The sequence below is a fragment of the Lutjanus erythropterus genome, chromosome 6 (assembly GCF_056507025.1).
Source record: "Lutjanus erythropterus isolate fLutEry1 chromosome 6, fLutEry1.hap2, whole genome shotgun sequence".
Taxonomy (NCBI): Eukaryota; Metazoa; Chordata; class Actinopteri; order Lutjaniformes; family Lutjanidae; genus Lutjanus; species Lutjanus erythropterus.
Window position 1 is genome coordinate 34,381,089 of NC_139322.1, and position 17,030 is coordinate 34,398,118.

Sequence of the window (17,030 nt, forward strand, 5' to 3'; positions counted from 1 at the left end):
TCACTTTTGTGAGATACTGTATATATAGTTTGATACACAGCACAATAAGCCATTTTCTTCACAAGGCATTGTTTGTAGAGTGACCCCAGATAGCCTGAAATTCACTGTTGGTCTCGTGTTAAACACTGCAGTAATGTCAAAAATGTTATTGTCTCTGCCCATCCTAAGCTGTGAAGTGATCATATATAATTGCTTGGGTGTGTGTGTGTGTGTGTGTGTGTGCTTGTCCACAGCTAATCTTGAATACTTCAGGAGTGATCAGCCTCATTTTTTTGGTGTACATTCATGACTGTGTTCTGAAAGATCTCTGTGATTCAGAATTCTTGAAAACCCTTTTTTATGATTTATATGCTTTTATGTTTTTATGGCCACAGACATTATATTTTCAAATCATCCATTCTTGTGAATGTGATATCTCAAAAATGCCTGGAGGGAATTTCAAATGACCACTTTAAGTCACAAATGAACAGTGACCTCACTTAACACAATGACACAATTACACACAAGTATCTACTAGGATGAAATGATGAAGTGATGACATTTTATATCCAAAAGGTCAAAGGTCAACTCCACTGTGACATCATAATATTCAGCTCTCTATCAGTCCTCTGTCCTCCTCTGTAAAAATAGTCTCCAAGTGAAGACAGCATGTTTCTACCTGGAAATTACTCACTGGAATCATACATGTTGATGATAACTTCCATTTTGCCAAAAAAAACCCACTCATTAAATTCTCTCATAGTCTTCACTACAGACATTATGAGTCTGGACAGACATGGATGTAAATCACTCATTCTTAAGAAATGGGACAAAACCATATTTTGAGAGGGTTTTGATTTTTACTCCTCGACTATGCTGGAAAATTTATGTTAAAAGATCAAACTCTTGGCTATTAAACCTTGTGACAGGCCAGCCTCTTAGTGATTATATTTTTCTTTTAAATCTAAACTTTTTTCATTTCACATAGTCGTAGTGAGCAGACATTTTTTATTTCTTATTTAGCTTTTAGCTTTGATTTAGCAGGACTGCAGAGTTAACGTGTTCTGGTTGTTGAAAAATAAAGTTTACCAGTACTTGAACAGTATTCCCACCTTTTTTAAACCAGTAAGTGAGACCTTAGGGTATAGCTGACCCTTTTTATGCCTGATTAAATCATGTTTTTGTAAAAAAAAAAAGTTGGCAAAGTTGACAGAGATCGAAGACATAACTTTAAAGTGACAACATTTTCATAAAAATATATTTTAAAACAAATATAATTATAGTAACACATTTTTATACCGTTATCAGTAGATATTGTGAGATTTTGATTTCGAAGGCTTTTAAACCATTTTTAAATTGTTTGAAATAGTGAATTCTTGTCTGGAACAAGAATGTTTTCTGGCACAGAGCAAATTTAGAAATTAAAAAATTAAAACAAATCTAAATATTTTACACATATTTCATATATATAAATCATTAAAGAATACATTAAAGAATATATTTTTCAAATGTTGAAATGAATATTTTTTCTTCTTTTTTTGGTAGAACATGAAATTTTCCCAGTTTTCTGGAGTGGGTGAAATGGCAACTTGTCCTTGCGAGGTGGTAATTCTGTTTTTTTTTTGTTTTTTGGGGGGGGATTTTGCCCCTGGATGACAAAAGCCATCCGAGCACTCTGGCTTCACTCACAACATTTCGAGTACAGTTTCATCTTCATGCACTTTAACATTCTCTATAATCACTTAAACATCTCGCCTCGCTGGTGGAGACATGGAGAGAGCAGCTGCTCGCTACAAATGTTAACATGAGTAAGACCATCCATAAGGGACTGACAGACGTGCTGGTGCTGCTTTTGAGATGCTGACAGACCTGCTAGAGCCTCACATGTTGACCCAGGAGCTAGCCAATGGCCACTAAGATCACAGAGGCAGCGATACACCCAGAGGGACTAATTTGTAAGCAGCAGTCCGCGTATGATATGTTAACATCACGCCCTGGCTCGCTGTCGCAGCCCCTGCTGAGGGATTGTGCTGTAGGATTACGTCTGCTGTGTGGCTGAAGGTGAAATGGATACAGGAAAGACCTAATCACCTGGAAGTGAAAGAAGTTTTTTCATTCAGTCTCAGGTGTCACTTCTCCACAGCAGGACCCGGCGGGGCCGAGCGGGAGCAGGGGGGAACTTAAAGGGCTTAAGTGTTGTGTTGATGAGCTCATTTTCTAAGAGTTGCGTAAGAAATCCTCTTTGTTGACAACACACCCACTCAGGGACATTAGAACTATTTTGTGGGAGTGGGTGCTGTGAAGATGGGTAAAATTCAACCACTCCCCCTGCCTCCCAGGGTATTGTTACAGGAAGTGATACCCATACCAATAGAGTACTTCATTCAGTACCTTTTTTTGAAGGTCCTTCTTCATGAATGGCTGTAAGCAAAGCTGTACAAGTAGTTTTTTTTTTTCCAGGAATGTGGTACCAAAATGCAGGTATTGTTTTTGTTTTTTGTTTTTGTTGTTGTTGTTTTCAATTATGTATTTATTTATTTATTTTCATCACTTTACACTACAAGCGCCAGAATTCCATAAAATTGCCATAAGCGGTCATTTTGACCCTTTAAATCTAAACTCTGTTATCTCTCATGATTAATACCAGATGAAGAGATTAATGCTTTTATTTTGTTAGTTTATAAAACTTTGTGAAAATGTAGTTATATCAATATGCAGCCATCGCAGGTAGTAAACCACAATGACTACATATATTCACAGCAGTATTTTTCTGCAGATAATAATCAGCAATATGATTCAAGGTTTAGATTAACCTAGACTCAGAGCGAGAAACAGTTTATGTATTTTATAAGACAATAAACATTAAATTTTGACATTAATAAAAACAAATATCCACCCAGAAACATCACAAAAAAATAATCACAGCCTATGAGAAAAGGCTGAAACAAGTACAAAAAATAAAAACAAAAACAAAAAGTTTGAAACGTTGCTACTTGTTATGTTTGTTGTATGCTGTTTGTTAAATAAGTGTACTTTGTTTCAAAATTTGAGAGATTTAACACAAAAATTCAGTGAGTTATAGGTGCTGAGACAAAAAGTGTTACAACTGTCCCTGGTCTCCCCTACTTTATTTTTAATTGAGTCTAATTAATTATTTGTATTTTGTACTTGACCTCAGACAGACATTTGATGTTGTGGTTGAGACACATATGATAACAATATTATTTAATGAATTTGTCAAAAAATAAATTTTACCCATGTTTGAGCAGTATTCCTGCCTTTTTAAAGCAGGAAGTGAGACAGGGGTCTGTAGGGTATACCTAAAGCTTTTTATACCTGACTAAATCATGTTTTTGTAAAAATCTGACAGAGTTGATGGAAATCTAGGACTTTAAAGTGGCCAATATTTCCCCCCCAAAAAAATAAAAAAATAAAATAAAATAAAATAAAAAAAAAATCTATTTTTCTTTTTTCTGAAAGAGATTCTGAAGGCTTTTAACACATTTTTAAATTGTTTGAAGTTGTGAGTTCTTGTCTGGGACAAGGCTGTTTTCTGGTACAAAACAATTTTAGAAATGAAAAAAATTAAAATAAACCAAAATATTAAATAAATTATATATATTTTATATATACAAATCCTTAAAGAATAGATTTAAACCAAAAAGGATAAAAAAAAAAAAATGCATTAAAGTGTCATTGTATTAATATTTTTTATTATGTGTAGGGTTTTTGGATTTGCTCCAATTCTCAAGAACATGTAATAAAGCAGTATTGTGCACAGCAATATTTTCATATCAGAATTTACTGTATAACAGTCAAAACTCCTCACACAGTCACTGTAACAGAAGTCTAAACCATTATTCATTTTTCATTGCTTGAATACATATTGCATTCAGTGACCACGTTTCCCAAAATCCACCACACTCCACCACCAGCGAAACACTTGATATCTGAGGCCTGTTGCAAATGTAACACACCGTCAAAAACACAGTCAAAAGCAATTATGGCACAATTTGTGCATTTCTGCAGTAGCTATACTGAAATATAGTCTGAGCAGAACATTTCCTGTAATATGAATTCATAAGTATTCACAAAACAGCTGATTACAGTTTCTCCTGAAAGTACACTGTGTGTAGTAGTTTGTAGTAGTCTTGATACCATACAGACAAAAGGGAGATGGTTCACACTGCTGTATATTATAGCAAGCTGAAGCTGAAGTAAATTTCTGTTTGAGGTCCATTTTAGTAACATTTAGTACAATCATTCAAGGTAATTCTTACTCCACAGTGAAATGCTGATTTATGTGATAGATTATTCAACTTCAAATATAAAAATTCATCATTAATGCAATGCTGCCTGTTGTTACTGTTTTTTTTAGTTAGTTGCTACTGAGTGAGAATTGTTACCAGTGTTTTGGTCAAATTATTTTGAAGTGTTATGGTGGTTTGAGTTAGTTTTGGAGGTGAGATAAACTGTTTGGCCAGGATGGATGTCGGTAACACAGACTGTATGAAGCATCTTTAAAAAAAATGCTTTGGTATTGATGGATGCTTGTTAGCAATGGGACGGATGTAAAGTCATATTTAAACCAGAATGATGGCAAAATTTCATGCATTTGTGCACAAACCATTTTGAATTATTTACAAATCTTACAGCAACAGAATATTTGAAATGAAAAGAAATGAAATGAAAAGAGACAAAAGAGGATGGCTCTGGAATGATTTTGCTTAGAAATATGGATCAAGGAAGACAGGTTGTTGGGAGAATTACCAAGAATTATTGAGACTAGATATTAGATATTAGAATATTGTAATTTTCTTATTATAGCAGCCCCAGAATTTCAGGAATTTGTTTTTGTGTCAAATTTTTATTTTTCACAAGTAGATTATTACAAACAAAACCTGAACTATTCTGAAAGAACGAGGAACATCTTGTTTTGAAATGAACCCAGAGACATCTTTGACCAAATGTTCATGACCTCATGTTTCACACTGTGATCTTTCTCCTCCTCTGCTGGCTGCGGCTCTCGTGGTCCTAATTTGTTCAAACTCAGGTCAGTGTCGATGAAAGTTTTCCTAGCCGCCTCATGCTGGCTTTTTATGGAGGCGACAGACAGACAAGCCAGTGGCTGACAGAAAGGCCCCAGTTGTGGTGACTTTCCATAACAAACAGAGTGGGATTATTAATAGTGCTCCCATGTGTATGGTGTCATCCAGAAAGCCTGGATATCTTGTCTACGGCTGTGTGTGTGTGTATGTGGACATGTATTAGACAGGTTGTGGGGACATAAACCTACACACTCACATTGAGGGACTCACTTTCTTGCAAGTCCCCTTAACGTTATTCATTAAATTTCAGAGTGAAGACTTGGGATAGAGCAAGGTTAGGTTTAGGGCTGCAACTAATGATGATTTTCATTATTGATTAATCTGTCGATTATTTTCTTGATGAATCGATTAGTTGTTTGGTCCATAACATGTCAGAAAATGGTGAAAAATGTCTATTGGTGTCTGTCAAAGCCTATGGTGATGTCCTGAAATGTCTTGTTTTGTCCACAACTCAAAGAAACCAGAAAATTTTAACATTTGACAAACTAAAATAAGAGAATTTGAATATTTGTGCTTGAAAAAATTACTCGAAATTATCAGTCAATACTCAAAATAGTTGATAGATTAATCAATAATCAATTAATTGCTCTAGTTATGTTTAGGGTTAATGTTAGGGTTAGGCGAGTAGTGGTTGTGAGCATAGCTAAAGTAAGTCTCCAGCAAATTAATATGTCATTATAATGTCCTCTGAAGTGATGGAAACACAACTCTGTGTGTGTGAGTGTGATGTAATGCAAAGTGGAAACACATGACCTCTTAATTTACTGCTGGTCTTTTGTTTCAACACACAGTAAGAACACATCATGCTCCGTTCTCCCAGAGCGGTTGAGGATTATTACCAAATAAATATCCAGAAGCAGGGTAGTTTGTAGGCTTAGGTGATCCAGGTAGTGCCATATTTATCAGTTCTTTTTATAATTTGTAAAAGCCTATTCATTGAATAATCTATTATTATCTGCTGTCAGGTGTATTGGTCGTACATCTGCACATGCAAGTTTATGAAGTCTCTGTCCAGGTGAACATCCTCACTTATTTTGTCCTCTGTCTCCATGATGAAAACTTCCCCTTAACTCTCTCCTCTCACTGCAGTCATCGATCGGCCTTACTGTGGCTGTGGCGAGTCTCTGAAGTCATTTTCATATCTAGACATTTCTTCTTTATTTCAGTGACAGTCTGACCCTCCACTAACACGGCATTAACAGCACTCGCTTTTCCTGTTTCTTTGCTTTAGCCAGTCTTTTAATTCCACTGCTGATGCTGCTAAAATGACAAATCTTCCTTTATGGATCTCTGAAAGCAGAACGCAAAAATCCAATCTCTTAAAGTTCTTTTTTCTTTGATGCTATTTTCATGACTGAACACTTCCTGACATATGGGGCAGGAAATGCACCCTCATATGGTATTATTGGGGCGTTGATTATGCTAATTTACAAGTGTCATGCACGTGCAGTCAAATATGGACAGGTGAATAATTTACATGGTTTTTGAAGTTAGGAGCATTTGTTGAATCTGACATGGCGTGTTCGTACAAACCCTTCATACAAAAAAAAAATATGAGAAATTTAAGATGAGAATACGAAAATGTTCTTGAATGAGGCCCGTTGTTCATAAATGCTGTGAGAGCATGCAGATGGACAATGAAATTTAAAAAATAAATCATCCATCTATTTAGTCTTGCTCTTTTCATCCACGCACTTGGGCAGATATCATATTCACCTCTTTGATGTTCATCCATGATCCATGACCAATGTCAGATCACTGACTCCCTCCTTATTTAAGCCCCCCCCCTTACATTGAATAATCTCTGCTCCAGCTGGCTCTCCACTGATGGATGTCCCGCTTTTGTTCAGCCATACGGGACGCCACAGGTGCTTTCGGGACGGGACGTGTCACGGGAGGGCACGCCCCAAACTTGGCCCGCGCCCTGAACCCGCTTGGCCCCCTCATGCTTTACAGCATATTTAGGCCATTGCACTAACCAGGGTCATCTTTCAGCTGACCCCCCGGACCTGACTGCACGTCCAGGCCCTGTCGCACAAACACTAATACAGCCACAGTAAATCCAACCGCAAAGCCTGTGTCGGCATTTGACTCACAAACTATCTGTGCTGGCGCTGACACACATAACAGACCCAGTGTTTATAAGATTAAAATAATGTTTTGCATGCCTGTTCTGTGTAACAAGGCATCGCAACCACTGTATTAATCTTGTGAACATCTAAACCTAAACGTACTTTTAAAATAGAATTGTTTTTTTGAATGTTAATTTTTTTTGAGAGATTGTGCTTTCCTGCTAAATCTAAAAGTACAATCTCTGAATGACTAAACGGATACACTGAGTATAATTTCCAGGAAATATCTGCATCTACATGAGAATCAGACGTCTTACAATCATATGATTTCCTGCCAAATAAAGATGGTTTTGTGCCTTTTTACCAACGATGCTATCATGTTTCTGATACTTGAGTAACTAACCAGTACATTCATAGTCATTGTCATCATGCACTGTGACAGTCACACATCTTGGAAAGGTTCTTTTCTGACCATTTTGGTGCCAGAGATGAGCACAAATACAACAAAAAGAATCTTGTTAAATATAACAAATACTTGCTCATCAAATGTATCCAAATAAACTGCAAAATACTGGTATGGAAAATGTATGTCATTAAAATATGGCTCTTTTATAATTTGAAAATACAACATAGCATGCTACACACTGATCACATTGGGCATTTAACCTTAATATGTGTCTGACGTTATCCTGTAGATAGGGATAGTTAAGATAATTTGATGTAGGGTTGTATGAGGAACATATGAATAGCAAAGAGTATTACCTCCAGTAATAATGCCCCAAAGAGGGGCACTAGCACAGAAGCTAATGTACTGCTGTGAATGGGGTCAGCAGCAATATGTATTTTAACCACTTAAAAATGGTCCACCTAAAAAAATCAATACAACTTTAAGCTTATATTTAGAATATTTTCATCACTTTACCTTGCTGTCAGACAGCCTTTTCTGGCAGGAAACTGTCAGGCTTCTCTAGTAGCCAAAAGTTCAGAAGCGGGAAAGATTTGACTCAGCAACTTTTACAAAATGCTTTAATCCATACATAATTAATATACATACATTCAGCATCTAAACAAATGTCAAACTGTAAGATGTGTTGCATCTGTGGGCAAAACTTATCAGTAAACTTTAAGAAAAGTTGACACTACAGTTGACCTAAAATTAACTGGGAGAACGTGCTAATTCCACACAAGAAGACATCAAATTATATGTATCAATGTTAATGCTGTATATTAAATTTTATATAGATAAATAATCCACCATTTAAACTCTAAACAATTTTTATTAGTTTGTGCAGTGACAGAGGGGAAACACAGAAAGAACTGCACTGCTTTTTTTAAGCTGTATGTGATGACTTGTCATAACAGCAGGGCCACAAGCAGAGGTTCAAAATCCACACAACTGCAGTCTGATCCACTGACGATGTTCAGCAGTAAACAATCCCTTGTATTACTTCCTTTGCACAACTACAATTTCATGCTGTTGTACTACTCATACAACATGCATGAAACTACATCAAGTGAAGCAATTCTCAAGTTTAGCCAAATGCTTTGTTACATGGTGTTGGAATCTACAACACTGATTTAAAAAGTATATATTTTACTTTACAAATGTAATTACACGTAGCTTTAAAGTCACACGCTGCAGTATGTGACGCATTCATGTACTGCATAACATTCTTCTGTTCAAAACATTGTAATCACACACTAAAATACTTTTTTTTTTAATTACATGCACTCTCAACAGAGCAGGTGTGATGCATTTTTATCATCTGATGTACCCATTTGAAGTAATTTTTGGGGCACCTCAGGACAACTCAGGACACAGGCACAGAGATTCAGAGATTAGATAATAATGTAGGTCCCACCTAAGTTGATAACATTAGTCGATTTCCATTTTTCAGCCAACCTCTCTATGTTCAGAATAAAGACTGATATATACAAATAACCAATGAATGCTGATACTGTATGCTAATAGAATTATCAACCACCAGGCACGACTGCATCGCGTTACAGCTGTGCTACGTCTACTCCATAACTGCAATACCACAGTCATATGATGCCTTCTGCGAGGTTGAGCTCATTGCCATCATCACTGCAAATTTTATATTTAAAGGGTCGATCCGAAGTTGAGGTCAGTGCATCAATCTATTAATACATTGAAAGATCAGTGCTGTCCCACACTAGTCGGTTGTCAGACTAAACCCAAGGCATGTTTGGATTGCCAGTGGACAGCTAACAACATGTTAACAACAACATCACAACAGTTTTCAACATGAAAAAACTGATAAACTAATTCAGTTACAACATTCAGAGTTGAATATATCATTATGAATTTGTTTTACCATGTATCCAAAGAAGATGCTGCAGATCAAGGCTGGATTACAATCCTTTAGAAAGGGATATGATTGCACTGAATCAATGTTGTAGGGGACAATGCTAGCTTTAGCGTTAGCTTAACATTAGCCTTTCCTGCTCAGCTAATCTTGGGGTAACACAGTCATTTTTCCAGCAGGTGAGAAACAACAGACAAAACTTTTCTTGGTCTTGAGAAGCTGCGGTGTTTATTAACTAACCTGAACTGTACATTTACTGCAACACTGACAAGTTACTGATAAGTTGAAGTTTCTGGTCCGCTATGAGCAGCACTGACAGTCTGCTGCTCACTCTCCCTCACTTGCACACATCACATCACGCACTGCCCTTTTCCTTTAAAGATCTTTGCTACGCTACATATGACAGCATGCTTCAATTAAGTCCAGTAAAAGGTAATTATTAAGGCAATTGCTGTAAACCGCCACCTCGTGGGAATATGTTTCCTTGTCACCACGATAACATATAATCCATACCATCACAGCCCTGGACATGTCCGCTGGAGCTGATCGCGGCCATTCTACACAGCGCTTATAGTTCCACCAGAAGCGTTGTAGGGTGTCCCAGAAGCAGCTGTCCACTCTGCTTCAAATATGTCTATTTTTGACAGATGTCATGTCAAACTGCAGAGAGCAGATTGAGATACGGAAAAACCATAGAGATTCAGTCAAATTTCAAATAGAAGACCCTGTGCCGACTTGTGATAATAAAAACAGACAAAAAGGAAAGTATTTAACTGTGTCGTGTGTTTATCAATGGTAGTAGCACAAAAAGCAAGGAAAGAGGACCAACTAAATAAAATCTAACAAGTTAACATAACCAGGCAGGGAGAAAACTTCGCTGCTGCAACGCTTCTGGTAGGATATGCAGCCGTGTGGAGGACGAATCAAAACCGGAAGCCCAGTGGAATCAACTTCTAAAACACATGAGCCTTGATTTGGACTTGTGACCAAAGATTTGAGACTTGGCTTGGACTTGAAAATAAAAAAAAAATTGTGAGCATTTCTAATGTGAGGTATGAGCTGACAAACAGCTCCAACTAGACTCTTCTCCTCGATGTGTAAGTAAATTGATGAGTACATACTTGTCTGTTTTCATTAGTAGGCATGACAGCTAACTAGCTGCTACCAATATTATAATTTTATCCTGAAATCGTTGCAATCACTAGATGTCACTGAATATATTACCTTAAAGTAAAGGATCTGAGTACTTCTTCCACCACAGGAACTCCAGTATCTGTGGACTTTGTTTATATTTCTGGTCTTTTAAATTGACACCAGGCACCTATGATTTAATGTATATATTGTATATTATACATGCTGTCAAGGCATATAGAAGCTACAAGTTTAAAGTCTGTTACTAAGTATTAGGCTGTCCCTCCTCCTTGCCATGCCCTGGAGTATTCCCAGAAGCACTGACTTTTTCTTTTTCTGCTGTCTGCTGCTTTGTAAGCCAGTCCTTCTCCACATACGCTCTTACTTCTCCCACTGTACACCTCTTTCCTGCATCCAGAGCCAGGAGCTTACCGAACATCTCCATGGCTTCTGGGGTGAACCTTTTCCATAAAGGAGGAATGTCCTCCTCAGTGTAAGATCTCTCCTCCGTTCTGCACCAGTCTGCAAACTCCTGGTAAAAGTCGTCAGAGTCCATGCAGCACTCCCAGGGGAAGTAGCCCGTAAGGATGCAGAAGATAACCACCCCGAAGGCCCAGGTGTCTAGGCTAGGCTCCACACTGAGCGGAGGAGCGGTCACCTCTTTCTGGCCTTCCACCAGGGCCACGGTACAAAGCTCTGGAGCCATGTAGGGCAGGGTTCCTGTGATGAAGCGTATCAGGGTGCCTCTCTTCTGGGCCAGGCCAAAGTCTGCCAGCTTGACCTGGCAGCAGTGGTTGTCCAACAGGAGGATGTTTTCAGGCTTGACATCACGGTGGACCAGGCCATGGCTGTGGATGAACTCTAAAGCACTGGCAATCTGGAGGACACACCGTTTTACTGAAGATTCTGGGATACCCACCTAGAATAATCAGACAAAGGAAGGTAAGAGCTTTTTGTGTTGTTTTGCAAAACTGTGACAAAGGTGAAGACTTATAGCACTCCTAACAAAGCAAAGAAAGAAAGGCTGAAACAAGTCAACTCTCCAGACATTCAAGCTTGCAAGTTTGCATGGCTGCAAGACTGCAAGACCAGCCTTGGTTTATACATATTTCTACACACACGGTTAAATGTTTCCATATGGTGCACAAAACACATCTATTTTCATAAACAATAGCGGCTTAGTCTTGTTTTGCTCATGCCTGACTCACCTTGGGCTGGATGACAGCAAACAGGTCCCTCCCAATGACAAGCTCCTGGGCAAAGCAGTAGTGCTCATTAGACTGGAAGGCGATGCCAAAGAGGCCCACGATGCAGGGGTGGCAGGACAGGTGTAAGGAGATGCAGTACTCTCGCAGAAAGCCCTGCAGCTTAGTCGAGGCTTTGGGCATCACTTTCAAGGCCATGGGAGTCCCTGTAGATCATTCAAACTTCATTTGGGGCTATTATTATCACTGTTCATGCACATCTTGTTTGTCATATTAAAGAAATGGAAAATGACAAATATTTATGGCCCCTTAGGTAATGCTGTACTGGCATTAGGTATTCACTGTATAGTGTAATAATTATTTAATATACCGTAGCAAAGCTTTTCTGCAACTTTAAACTCCTCCTAGGTCACCCACCGACACACACTCCAATGTTTTTCAAATTCAAAGCCTTCAGGCCTCGAGCCAGCCAGCTGCATGCCGGCTCCTGCTCAACATTCTGCTCTCTCCTTTGTCTACACCGAGCTCATCGCTCCACTGTAGCTCAGCTCTTCTCCTCTCAGGATCTCCGGGGGTTCAACTGCAGTCACCCGTTTTGTCTTTTTTTCCCAAGTGCTTTTTCAACTACTTCTCCTACCTCTTTTCTGTTCACTGTGGCTGCTCTGTCTTCTCAGCTCTCAATTTCCAGTTGCAGCTTAGCTATGAATTTCGCTTATGTGCAACAGATATGCATTGGCCAGAAAGTTAGGAAAGTTCTTTCTTTTTTGGAAAACAAATGCTTGTTCATTTCAGAATCCCATAAAAATATGACAGCTCAGTTACAAAACATGTTTTATTGTAACTGGGCTTACAGTTACAAAATTAAACACATAACTTCATTTAACAAAAAAATGTTTTTTTTTTCTTCCTGTCAGCGCTTTAAAAACTGGTTTAAACCATGTGGCCATCAGTCATTTTTTAAAATGTCAATTTGCTCTTCTCTTGATGCCCAGGAAACCTACTGTTGCTACTGCTGGAGCCATAAAACACATCAAAAGACTTTATTTCTATTTTTTTGATTATTTTCCTGGGGCTTAAAATCAGCAAATGTACAAGATTTTATGAGCATAATTATATGTATATGTATGTCATTATATGTGTGTTTGGTGTTGAAAAGAAAATGAAAATTCTGTACTGGAATTGTCATGAATCAGAATTTCAAACTTAAATAGAATACTAGTATAAAAAGAAAAAGAAAAAAAATGACACTTGATACCTCTCTCAATACCACAGCAAAAAGAAATAAAATTAACACACATACAAATTTTTATTATTATTACTTTTTTTAAAATTAACAATATGCACACAGCGCTGGTGCAGAAAAGTCACCGAATACTGTCTGGTTTTACTGCAAGTGTGTGCAATGAGAACTTTTTTTTCATAGTTTTAGAACTTGCAACACTATAATTAACAGATATTGAATTGCTTTAAACACATGGTATCAAAACAACATCAATACTTTTGACGACCTTATTCTGTACTGAAAGAGATAAGTAATCAAAGTGCAGTCTCACCCCTGAAGCGATGCGTGACCAGCAGCACTTTGCCGTATTTCCCTCGGCCGATCTCCTTGATAATGTTGAAGTGCTCCTGGATCTCCAGCTGACCGAGGCTCTGCGCCGTCAGCTCCATCAGCTCGTCAATCAGGCTGCCGTCAGCGAGGCCCAGCTCGATCATCTTCACCCACACAGAGAGGGGACAGGGCAAATATTAAACCAAAAATATGGGTCATATCTTTGAGAAATCCCCTTCCCCAACACTGGACAGGATGTCAGATTAGGAGGGTGCAGCGGCCGACCTTTTCGGTAACTTTCCAGATATTCACACACAGTTCATGCCATGATTGGTCTCTATTTTTTATTTTTGACACAACTATTCCTGTCACTTTCATGTACCAAACACGAGTGCAACATGATTAAAGTTTTCCAGGAGAGAGTTTATGAAAATGTGCGCCGTTATCCCAGTTTAAAGATATTGCATCTCCCCTGGCTCTATGATGGTCACCCCACCTTCAACTGTGACAGTTCTGAACAACACTTTTGATTTATAATGTGATCAGTCAACACATCATACAAACCAGCTCAGGATCAGAATCAACTTTATTGCCCAGCAGATTTACACAAACAAGGACTTTGCCTTAGTATTTTGATGCATAACAAAAAACGCAGAAAATGTAAAGGAAGATAAAAACAAGCACTGCAAGTTATGAAACATAATTGGAAAATAGAAAAATAACAATAAAATACATCAAAATCAAGGAGCTGTACAGTTTGGTGCAAAAATTGAAAAGTTCATGGTATGATATAAAAGAGTGCCGTCCTGTTTATGCATAACTGAAACCCCAAGAATAGCCACAGAGGTGTATTCATCCAAAAATGCCATCCTCATCACTGTGAATAACTTAGTTCTCAACTTTTTTTTTCAGTCAATTCAAAATCTGTTCCAGACTTTGTATTTGCCTCCACGCAAACATGGTATAATTTGGACAAATGTGTCTTTCTGAAAGTAACTACTGATTGGACCCCAGTCTGGTTCACCTGATATTTAATTTCTCAGTTATATATTTCAAATGCACAGCCATGTAAACTATATAATATAATATAATATAATATTTTTTTATTTTATAATATTTATTTTATTATTATTTATTCATTTATTTATATTTTAGTATAAAGTTGAAATGTCCAGAATTTAATTGGAACCATTTGGACCTTGTTCTAAAAATTTCTTTCTTTTTTTTCCAACATGTGGGCTTTATTTAATAATTTCAACTGTCAATTGCTTTTCATTTATAATTAAATATAATAAGATAATTGCATTTAATTAAGGGCTGCTGTGTCTGACCATTTACATAAATTTTCTCAACTGACTATGTGACATTCACACACTCTTCACACTTACTGAAAAAATAACCTCTCTAGCACTATTTTATTATTATTATTATTATTGACACACCTGTTTCTGTCACTTTAATGTGAAAATACAAGTGCAACACTATGACTGTCTTCCAGGAAAAAAATGTGATTTTGTTCTCAACATTTTGACGTAATTTTCAACATTTCGTGTTTTTTTTCCAACCTTTTGACTTTCTTCCCAAAATACAAAAGAAAAAAATCTTCCTCCTGTCATACATTTTCTGTCTTATGCTCTGTCTCAAGGCACTTTCACATTATACAGTGTATGTAAAAGATAAACAAGATGTTAACCACAGCTAATCCCTTTGTAGCCAACACAGACAGACTTTTTCTTCAGGCAATTCGGATGTTGAACCTCCTCAGCCTTGTCTAGCAATCTATTGTTTAGTTTGCCTTGAGTTATGACATGCATACATTTTCCATAATTATAATTTTTCATTAACATTTCATCATTTAAATGTCATTCCAAACTACATTTCATTGCACATATTGCTGTGTATGACAAATAAAACATTGAATTCTTAAATTCTGGAAGTGTGACAAAGTGTGTCAGATGTATAGAGACAAACAGATGTTTGAACTTCATGTATTTTCAAAGCATTTTTAGTTCACATTTTGTCAGTGGTAATTTGATAGCAGTGGCAGTAATAACATTAAATAGTATCAGTACAGGATGTCACTCCATATCAATCATTATTACATATGGATCACTTCAAGTCTTACCTTGTTTCACTTGGTTTCCAATACAGTCACTGGAGTCTGAAAACAGGCAAAGCACACACACAGAAATGACTGACACACACTCACACAGCCATGCTCACAGCTGACAGAGTACAGCTAATCAATACGCTGCACAAGTGCAGGTTGAATGTCTGTCCTGTCCGTCCGTCCGTCCTCCTCTTACACTGCTGCTGCATGGATCAGCCTGCAGAGTGGACCTGAGAGCTTTTCACTGGCCAGCACGCTGCTCTGCTCTCGACTGCTGCGATGGGGACGGAGCCCACTTTGACAGCTGATTACAAACTGCCCCTGCAAAGGGCGCGCACACACACATACACACACACATTGGCCTACATAAATTATAATCAGCTACTATAAGTTTATGTGATGTTTATGCAAATGAAAAGAAATGACAAAGGCAAAATCATGGGCAAAGATAGTAACTGGCCCTAATTCACATATTTCTTTATATAATAATTTAGTGGTACTTGAGAGATTCATGGGTCTGTCACTGCTAATGTGCACACACACACACACACACACACACAAAGACACACACACAAAGACACACACACACACACACACACACACACACACACACACACACAGTATACAACAGGAGTCTCAAACTGCTGCAGATTTTTATTCATTTTTACTACTTGTTTCATACCTATTTACCATTCCACTGAGTTGAAATACAGTTGAAATAAAAACACAATTCTACTTTAAAAAGTATGTATTTTGGAAGGATTGCAAGTTGCAATTCACTGATATTCTATCTTAAGAAAACACTTCAGCGATATTTCTCTAATGGCAAACGCTGTGGCAGAGTGGATTAGCAAGTTATCAAGCGACATTTATTATCAGTGATCAGCAACAAAGCATACAAATACTAAGCTAGCCAGACAGAAGGGTTGCTAAGTTTTCAATGCATTTCTAAATGGTGTATATAAAAAGGATAAAAACTGCTCTTTACATTTTTTAGGGCTGTAACTAACAATTATTTTCATTGTCAGTGAATCAATTGATTATTTTCTCAGTTAATCCAGAGTTTGGTTAATTAATTACTTAGTTGTTTGGTCTATAAAATGTAAGAAAATGGTGGAAAATGTTGATCAGTGTGTCCCAAAGCCCAAGAGATCTTCAAATGTTACGTTCTGCACACAACCCAAAGATATTCAGTTAACTGTTCTAGAAGTGTAAGAAAAAAAAGCCAAATATTCACATTTAAGAAGCTGAAATCAGAGAATTTTGACTTTTTTCTTTAAAAAATTACTCATATAGATTCGATTACCAAAATAGTAGGCAATTAATTTAATATTTGTTGCAGCTCTACATTTTTTTTTTGTTAAAAATGACAAAAACATGTAAACAGTAATGGAAACAAAAAAACTACTGTTCATGAACACTTTAGTGGCCCCCATCTGTGATGAGAATATCATCAGTGGCCTCAAGCCAATGTGAGTTTGAGATCCCTGGTACAGAGATTTTGTGCTTCATGACCTCCTGTAAGTGGGCGGCACGGTGGTGC

At 37.4% G+C, this 17,030-nt stretch overlaps 1 protein-coding gene across 2 annotated transcripts; it reads right to left on the minus strand.

Annotated features, from left to right (window-relative positions):
* Positions 1-9,348: 9,348 nt before the first annotated feature.
* On the minus strand, positions 9,349-15,753 carry LOC146325631 (serine/threonine-protein kinase SBK1). Of its 2 annotated transcripts, XM_084721760.1 has the most exons (4): positions 15,503-15,753; positions 13,379-13,541; positions 11,829-12,031; positions 9,349-11,539 (listed from the first exon to the last, which is right to left on the minus strand). In XM_084721760.1, the coding sequence occupies exons 2-4, from the start codon at positions 13,539-13,541 to the stop codon at positions 10,886-10,888; spliced, it is 1,020 nt and encodes a 339-aa protein (XP_084577886.1). In that variant the 5' UTR covers positions 15,503-15,753; the 3' UTR covers positions 9,349-10,885. The 2 variants fall into 2 exon arrangements, with proteins under 2 accessions (XP_084577886.1, XP_084577887.1); XM_084721761.1 differs by lacking the exon at positions 15,503-15,753 and having other exon boundaries at positions 13,379-13,572.
* Between the last annotated feature and the right edge of the window lie 1,277 nt (positions 15,754-17,030).